The sequence below is a fragment of the Salmo salar genome, unplaced genomic scaffold (assembly GCF_905237065.1).
Source record: "Salmo salar unplaced genomic scaffold, Ssal_v3.1, whole genome shotgun sequence".
Taxonomy (NCBI): Eukaryota; Metazoa; Chordata; class Actinopteri; order Salmoniformes; family Salmonidae; genus Salmo; species Salmo salar.
In genome coordinates this window covers 25885-35509 of record NW_025549357.1, presented here as the reverse complement: position 1 = coordinate 35509, position 9625 = coordinate 25885, and the positions used below count along the sequence as shown (strand labels likewise).

The following is a 9625-nucleotide window of genomic DNA, read 5'->3' as shown; positions in this document are numbered from 1 at the left end:
GGGTTAGGGTTAGGTTAGGGTTACTTCACTAAACTTGCCCATGCAGAAACCAGACAGCCAAGCAAGTAGCTCGTAAACTGTGGGATCATGTCTTCTGTAGCTACGGATTTGCATCAAGGATCCATACTGATCAGGGCACAAATTTCGGTGAGGCGAGCTAATAGCAGAACTGCTTATGCTCTCCGGTGTCCAAAGTCAAGAACCACAGCATATCAACCCATGGGGGAATGGAGAGGCTGAACGCGTCAACAGGACTTTAGGCAAGCATGCTCAGGAGTCTGCCCCTGAAACCAAAGAACATTGGCCTGAACAAATCCAGTCATTGACATTTGCCTACAATGCCACTGTTCATGAGACTACGAGCTATGCTCCATTCTTTCTCATGTTTGGTAGGATCCTCGGCTACCAGTGGATGTGATGTTCGACAATGTTTTGGACGACTCCAGTGTTGTGGATTGCAACAAGTATGTTGAGACTCTGATCACTGGGCTGAAGGAAGCTATGAGTGTTGCCCAAAGGCACACTGACAAGCAACAGAGACGACAAGGTCGGGAGTATGATAAGCGGGTTAAAGCATCAGTTTGTCTATAGGGGATCGTGTCCTCATCGCCAACAAAGGTGAAAGGGACCGCCAAATTGGCTGACAAGTGGAATCCTGGGATTTTCACAGTGACTTCAGTCAATCCACAAACTCACACATACATAATCCAAGACTGTTAAGGCAGAGAGAAAGTGGTTCACAGGAATCTACTGCTGCAGGTGAGTTTCCTGCCATTTGAAATGGATGATTCAGAGCACTTCAAAAGACAGTGATGCTGCAGGACCTTCTATCAACGTAGATGCAGGAGAGGCCACCCACTCTGGCGATGGACAGGAAGACATGGAGGACTCTGGGGAGGAGAGTGCATCTCGGCTGGTGGAGGATTCAAGCGATTACTCCGAGCTCTGGACATCGGATGGAAAGTCAGAACCAGAAGAACCTTGCTTGCCTGAGGAAATGACCTGGGAAGCACCTCTGAGATCCTGGAGCTGATTCCTTCAAACCCTCCTCTCATCAATGATCTAAGGCCAGAGCCAATGTTAGTCACCATGGCCACTAGCCCAGTTCAAAACATGCAGCGGCAGACCACGTTTAACAACACCTGCATAGGATCGGTACATCAGAACATCACACCTGCGGGACAGGTACAGGATGGCAACAACAACAGCCCGAAGGTTACACCAGGAACGCACAAATCCTCCATCAGTGCTCAGACTTTCCACAATAGGCTGAGGAGGCTGGGCTGAGGCTTGTAGGCCTGTTGTAAGGAAGGTCCACACCAGACATCACTGGCAACAATGTCGCCTATGGGCACAAACCCACCATCGCTGGACCAGACAGGACTGGCCAAAGTGCTCTTCTCTGACGAGTCGCAGTTTTGTCTCACTAGGGGTGATGGTCGGATTCGCGTTTATCGTCGAAGGAATGAGCGTTACACCGAGGCCTGTACTCTGGAGCGGGATCGATTTGGAGGTGTAGGGTCCGTCATGGTCTGGGGCGGTGTGTCACAGCATCATTGGACTGAGCTTGTTATCATTTCAAGCAATCTCAATGCTGTGCGTTACAGGGAAGACATCCTCCTCCCTCATGTGGTAACCTCCTGCAGACTCATCCTGACATGACCCTCCAGCATGACAATGCCACCAGCCATACTGCTCGTTCTGTGCGTGATTTCCTGCAAGACAGGAATGTCAGTGTTCTGCCATGGCCAGCGAAGAGCCCGGATCTCAATCCCATTGAGCACGTCTGGGACCTGTTGGATAGGAGGGTGAGGGCTAGGGCCATTCCCCCAGAAATGTCTGGGAACCTGCAGGTGCCTTGGTGGAAGAGTGGGGTAACATCTCACAGCAAGAACTGGCAAATCTGGTGCAGTCCATGAGGAGATGCACTGCAGTACTTAATGCAGCTGGTGGCCACACCAGATACTGACTTTGATTTTGACCCCCCCTTTGTTCAGGGACACATTATTCAATTTCTGTTAGTCACATGTCTGTGGCACTTGTTCAGTTTATGTCTCAGTTGTTGAATCTTATGTTCATACAAATATTTACACGTTAAGATTGTTGAAAATAAACGAGTTTATGTGCTCTACAAATGCTTTGTCTTTTCTTTTGGATGCAGAGTGAATTCTGATTCATTAAAACAACCTGATCTCCAAAGTCCACGTCTATAGTCTCAATCAACCCCACACAGCGCAGAGCTACAGTACAGCACCAGTTACACACAGCGCAGAGCTACAGTACAGCACCAGTTACACACAGCGCAGAGCTACAGCGGTACGGTACAGCACCGGTTACACACAGCGCAGAGCTACAGCGGTACGGTACAGCACCGGTTACACACAGCGCAGAGCTACAGCGGTGCGGTACAGCACCGGTTACACACAGCGCAGAGCTACAGCGGTACGGTACAGCACCGGTTACACACAGCGCAGAGCTACAGCGGTGCAGTACAGCACTGGTTACACGCAGAGCTACAGCGGTGCAGTACAGCACCGGTTACACACAGCGCAGAGCTACAGCGGTGTGGTACAGCACCAGTTACACACAGCGCAGAGCTAAAGCGGTGCAGTACAGCACCGGTTACACACAACGCAGAGTTACAGCGATACGGTACAGCACCGGTTACACACAGCGCAGAGCTACAGCGGTGCAGTACAGCACCGGTTACACACAGCTCAGAGCTACAGCGGTGCAGTACAGCACCGGTTACACACAACGCAGAGTTACAGCGATACGGTACAGCACCGGTTACACACAGCGCAGAGCTACAGCGGTGCAGTACAGCACCGGTTACAGACAGCTCAGAGCTACAGCGGTACGGTACAGCACCGGTTACACACAACGCAGAGTTACAGCGGTACGGTACAGCACCGGTTACACACAACGCAGAGCTACAGCGGTGCAGTACAGCATCGGTTACACACAACGCAGAGCTACAGCGGTGCAGTACAGCACCGGTTACACACAACGCAGAGCTACAGCGGTGCAGTACAGCATCGGTTACACACAGCGCAGAGCTACAGCGGTGCAGTACAGCATCGGTTACACACAACGCAGAGCTACAGCGGTGCAGTACAGCACCGGTTACACACAGCGCAGAGCTACAGCCGTGCAGTACAGCATCGGTTACACACAGCGCAGAGCTACAGCGGTGCAGTACAGCACCGGTTACACACAGCTCAGAGCTACAGCGGTACGGTACAGCACCGGTTACACACAACGCAGAGTTACAGCGGTACGGTACAGCACCGGTTACACACAACGCAGAGCTACAGCGGTGCAGTACAGCACCGGTTACACACAACTCAGAGCTACAGCGGTGCAGTACAGCATCGGTTACACACAGCTCAGAGCTGCAGCGGTGCAGTACAGCACCGGTTACACACAGCGCAGAGCTACAGCGGTGCAGTACAGCACCGGTTACACACAGCGCAGAGCTACAGCGGTGCAGTACAGCATCGGTTACACACAGCGCAGAGCTACAGCCGTGCAGTACAGCATCGGTTACACTAGCTAAATCAGCTGCGGGTCCCAGGTTATTTCCTGTTTTATTCCGTCCCGACCACCAGACCAAACCCTCGGTCAGGCTTCTATTCTATACACTTTGGGTGATAGGCCATGGGGTAGAGCTGGACCTGCCCCTAACCCTGGTCCTCTGCCCTTCCCTGTAGGTCTGTTTTCATGCCATCTGCATTAGTGATGGGTCGTTCGCGAATGAACAGCTCTTTTTGAATTGATATTTTTTTGGGTGAACGTCGGGAACCGAATCGCGTCGGTGAAAGAGCCGTTCATTTGGCTCCCTGATTTGCATACTGCTGCTTTTTGCGATCAAACCATTTTTCTGTAGATAAATGACAAAATAATTATCTAGAGGGTGAATCCTCACTTCAGAAACAATTCAGTCGGGAGAGCTCATTAATCTGGTCCACGCTGATTTGTTGCGTGCATAAAAAAAATGGCCAGGTAAACATTTGAACTCGCATTACATTGGAAATTTGCAATTTTTTTCATAGTTCAAGGTCAATTTTTAAGCATTTTGAACCAACCGGCTCAGTGAAAAGACTCGGAATGCCACCACTAATCTGCAATGGAGCGCTGGGTGCTGTTGAAAGGCTGTGTGAGATTCCATGAGTTTCCCTGCAGGCAGTTTGTGGGCTCGTTCGATGTGACCAATTTGCAGCGGGTAATGCTGCACATCTTCAACTGCGGCTGCTTGGAAAATGAGCAGTGTAGTTTGGGATAATTTGTTAGGTACTGTGAATAATAAGAAACTAACAGCATAAGAATAATCTGACCACTGGAAAGCTAAAGGTGTGGCTTGTTGCAGTGTGACTGCACATGATTGCATATTGTTTGTTCCCACAGCATTCTCACTTCCTGGTCACAAAAGACAAGACAGTAGTACTTTTTTTTTTTTACTAAAAGAATAAATTTTATTTCAGCACTGTAAGTCGTTTCTCAACCGTACAAACACGACCACCATCTTTACATCATCAAGCCTCTCCTCCTGTTCCAGTCTTCCTTTGTGAAATCACTTCCTCCACAGCCAGACGAATATAAAAGGGCTCTCTCCACAACATTCTGGTGCTTCCATTTTAGCTAACGATGACAAATTATACCGATCATAATTATAACAGCAATAATAGTAGTGATGAAGATGAACCTTTTACTGCACTGTTGTTTTGAGGGGGAGGGGCTTACAGTACATGATACAGTACACATTACTGCTGGTTTACAGTTGATGTATTACATGTGTTACAGTTGCTTCAGAAGGCGTTGGTACAGATACTCACAGACTCGACACCTGTATGATGTTATATCATCATCATGTGACCTGAACTGACCGCTCACTCCATATCCTCCCTAGCTGCATCCCAAATAGCATCCTATTCCCTTTCTAGTACACTACTCATGACCAGGACCCTGCACCACAAGGTCAAAAGTAGTGCACTATTATAAGGAATGGAGTGAAATTTGGAATGTAATCAACTGTCTTTATTACCTGTAAGCCTATCTAGTCTGGACCACCAGGCAGTGTAGCCATACATGTACTGAAACCTTATAACACAGTCCTACAGTAACCAATACAGCTCTGTTCTACTCATCACAAAACTCCACTCTATAAGGGGTAAACCAATCACACGTGCTGTGATGTCATCATAGAATCGCTCTCATGATAGGCCATTGTATTTTTCTGGGGACTTCCAACTCTGTGCAAAGTACAGCTTCACTTGAGTCGACCATGAAATCTTTATAAAGGGACGTTAATAATACGAGAATATACGAACGTAGTGCAGAAACGATTATCATTTAAAAAGCTTTTGACGGGCGATATTTAACTGACATAGTAACAACGACAAGGTGATCTTTAAAATGATTTATGGCATATAAATCTCTATGTTTGGCTAAAGCCTCTTAGAACTAACGGTTGCTTTGATAGATAGAAGGGGTTAGAAGACATTAAAAAGAGTAAGAAAAAAAAAAGTGAAGCACAATTGAATAAAACAGATTTTTTTTTGTTGCAGACTCTGGCTAGTTTACAAAGAGAAACTGATCATCAATAATAACATCGTTCACAAAGAGAAACCGATCATCAATAATAACATAGCCTCTACTGTTAGTGTGGGTGGTTAGGGGCGGGGTCAGAAAACAGCCAATAGAAATGGTCCTAGAGGAAACAGATAAGGGCTGATACAGTGATCCATCCATCGGACAGACTGCCTGTGTCGGACAGACTGCCTGTGTCGGACAGACTGTTGGTGAAAGGGTGTAAAGACTGTTGGTGAAAGGGTGTAAAGACTGTTGGTGAAAGGGTGTAAAGACTGTTGGTGAAAGGGTGTTGGTGAAAGGGTGTTGGTGAAAGGGTGTTGGTGAAAGGGTGTAAAGACTGTACTCTATGGGCTGCTTTAAGCGGAACGACCTAATGAGGGGGACAGAGGGAGGAAGAGAGCGAGAACGGTGAAGACGGGGGTGAAGAGAGAGGTGGGGTTGAAGGGCGAGGGGGGTGAAGAGAGAGGTGGGGTTGAAGGGCGAGGGAGGGGGTGAAGAGAGAGGTGGGGTTGAAGGGCGAGGAAGGGGGTGAAGAGAGAGGTGGGGTTGAAGGGCGAGGGGGTGAAGAGAGGGTGGGGTTGAAGGGCGAGGGGGGTGAAGAGAGGAGGGGTTGAAGGGCGGGGGGGTGAAGAGAGAGGTGGGGTTGAAGGGCGAGGAGGGGGTGAAGAGAGAGGTGGGGTTGAAGGGCGAGGGGGTGAAGAGAGAGGTGGGGTTGAAGGGCGAGGGGGGTGAAGAGAGGAGGGGTTGAAGGGCGAGGGGGGGTGAAGAGAGGAGGGGTTGAAGGGCGAGGGTGAAGAGAGAAGGGATGTTGGTATATAGAGGAATATTAAAATAAGCAATAAAATCACTGATCAATAAAATCTAATACAACTAAATCAGACACGGATAACAATGGGAGAGTAATTATGTTGTTGTTGACTTTATCCATACTAGCTAGTGTCTAACTCAGGGTGTGACATCAATGTGTGTGTGTGTGTGTGTGTGTGTGTGAGAGAGTGTGAGTGTGAGTGTGTGAGTGTGAGTGTGTGTGTGTGTGTGTGAGTGTGTGTGTGTGTGTGAGTGTGTGTGTGTGTGTGTGTGAGTGTGTGTGTGTGTGTGTGTGCACGTACTCTTACGAGTGAGTCAAGAGGGATGTGTGTGTGTCAGACTGCAGCTCGGTACAACTGTAGAGTTATCAAGTCTCTCTGCTCCACCCACAGACAGTAACTGACGAGGAACAGCAACATCACTTCAGCACAAACACAGAGAGGGCTGGTAACAACTACTGTGTGTGTGTGTGAGTAAGTATTCTTACGAGTGAGTCGACAGGGATGTGCGTAATTTTGCCAGCTAGCGGAGCGACTTAAGTTAGGCCCACTCCTCCGCCTGGCTGAACAGAAATAGTCATGACCTGCAGTGTCCCGTCATCTTATTGTGCTACAGTAACGTCATGTGAAAAGGTTAAAGCATTATTCATGGAGTGCAAATTCCGTCACAATATTGTTTATAACGTTCGTTTTGAACTGATGCACGACTGAGCATTCTACTCAATGAGCGCCGATGAAGATTTCATCAAAAGTGCATTACAGTGGCTTGGGAATACAATGACACTCAAAAGGAGGCAAATAATTAGTAGGAAAACCTTTTGATGTCGCCAGATTGACTTTAGATACAGTATAACGTTAGCTAGCTAGCTAAGATTGAGGTGAGGCCACCAGATAGACTTTAAATGCAGTACAACATTAGCTAGCTAGCTAAGATTGAGGGGAGGCCACCAGATAGACTTTAAATGCAGTGTAACGTTAGCTAGCTAGCCACCAGATTGACTTTAGATGCAGTGTAACGTTAGCTAGCTAGCCACCAGATTGACTTTAAATGCAGTGTAACGTTAGCTAGCTAGCCACCAGATTGACTTTAGATGCAGTGTAACGTTAGCTAGCTAGCCACCAGATTGACTTTAGATGCAGTGTAACGTTAGCTAGCTAGCCACCAGATTGACTTTAGATGCAGTGTAACGTTAGCTAGCTAGCCACCAGATTGACTTTAGATGCAGTGTAACGTTAGCTAGCTAAAATGGAGGTGAGGCCATTTTTTTTATTAGGTTTTTGACAAACTTTGCTAGCTAATGACAACATTGCAATCAAAGTAAATTTGAAGGCATGATAACGCTTGCAAACTTTTTCCTACTAAATACTTGACTACTTTAGCAATGTCATTGTATTTCCAGAATTACTTTTTTTTAATCGCAACTTTAGGGCGCCGCAGATAGAGGCCTGCTTGAGAACGTTCACAACAATGGCATGATGCGACATAGTGAGGGAGGTGCATCCTATGAATATGTACTCTCTGTGTGTGTGTGTGTGTATATATATAAAAAATATATGAGTCGTAGTCGTTCAGTCATGCTGGGTATTATATGACCAGTGGGGCTCTTCTCTAGCCAGTCTAGGGGTTCAAATCTGTCTGCTAGATAGCCCTGAGACGACTGGATTAAAAGACTGTTGTTGTTCTCAATACTTCATGTGGGATTAAGATCCAAAGTCTCGTTTTACAACAACCATCAGAAGGCAGAGATGATTTGCTTGTAAACAGTTCCACAACCCTTGCACGCCATGGAGTCTTGAGCCGCAGCTTTCCAAAATCATTTTGGTTGAAGTGTATTTAGATGTTATGTTTGCTTTGGCAACTTTGGGCTTTGTGGGGCTATGTAGATGCTACTAAGGTAGTTGTGGTTGGAACTGGACTATTTAGCAGACAGAATGTCACCCTTTCTGTTTGTGTTTTAACTACAGTCCTGTAGAGTTTAGTCCAATACTGTTACTACTGTCCTACAACTACAGTAACAACACTCCTAACAATTCTCTGTACGCTTCAGCAAGTCATATCAATAACCAGCCATCAATAAGACCCTGGTTTTCATTTGGTAGTTGTTTGTTGACAAGTTAACGGGCCGTTTGTTGTGTCTCAGTGTAACGGATCTTAACGGTGGGCTCAGTGATTTAAATATCAACACTGACTGTGTACCCTATGAGTATAAGGCTGAAGATCAACAACAGAGGCAGTCTTGTGGAATCCTTAGGTTCTTCACAGGAACGAAGAGGATCAGTCAGAATGTAGGGAATAGGGTGCCATTTCATCTGGGCAGGGTTTCCTTCAGTTAAACAGTTAAGATTTTAGACCAGCGTTTCCCCAACTCAGTCACCCCCCCCCTCTCCCGGGTGCACCTTTTGGTTCTGACCCAGCACTACACAGCTGATTCAATAACCAACTCATCGGCAAGCTTTGATTATTTGAATCAGCTGTGTAGTGCTGGGGGAAACCCTTAGGCGTCCCGAGGTACGAGTTTGGGAAACATTGTCTTAGGCCTAACCATCAGATAGATAGAGCATCAAGTCTTTGACATGGTCTCCTTCTGTTGCCTTGCCTTGTCAGGGGTTCATATAGGGTGCCTCCCAAATGGTACCCCATTCCCTATATAGTGCACTACTTTTGACCAAAGCCCTATGGGGGTAGCCCTATGGGCCATAAACAGAACTAGTGCAGTAGAAGGACTAGGAGTCCTTTGGGCAGCATCCATGTCCCTACGCTGGTTAAATTGAGTTGATTCAGTCCATGTTATTTCTACAGATGTCCAGGAGACAGACAGATCAATCCTACTACTCTGCTCTGTCGTCTACTAACATTAAAACAAGACAATACTCTGATTCCTCTCAGAGCACACCTATTAAGGGAATACTTATTTTGTCCTCTATCATAATTATAAAACTATTTAGGATCTTTAGATTGTGGGCAGAACATTCATGTGTTCCCACCCCAAACCCCTGCTGATTGTGGAGGTAGTTTGGGGGAAGTGCTTCTTGTTGTTGGTTAAAGAGCTGAGAACGGCTGTGCTATCGCCGTGGCGACTGCTAACCAATCACCAGGCGGGGTTGGGGAGGCGGTGCTACCAGGCCTGTCCTGATTGGCCAGCCAGCTGACAGGGCTGGTGTGGGTCTATGCTTTGGGACTTCATCAGGTCTTGTCTATAACGGCAACCTACCCCCATAATGCACTG

General features: G+C 47.2%; 1 protein-coding gene across 1 annotated transcript; it reads left to right on the top strand.

Annotated features, from left to right (window-relative positions):
• Positions 1 to 4902: 4902 nt before the first annotated feature.
• Positions 4903 to 5180, top strand: rd23b (UV excision repair protein RAD23 homolog B; the record flags this gene model as incomplete). Its single annotated transcript, NM_001165275.1, is given in 1 exon segment — positions 4903 to 5180. A coding segment is annotated over 1 exon segment (99 nt), but the record flags the coding sequence as incomplete, so codon positions are not given.
• Positions 5181 to 9625: the final 4445 nt, after the last annotated feature.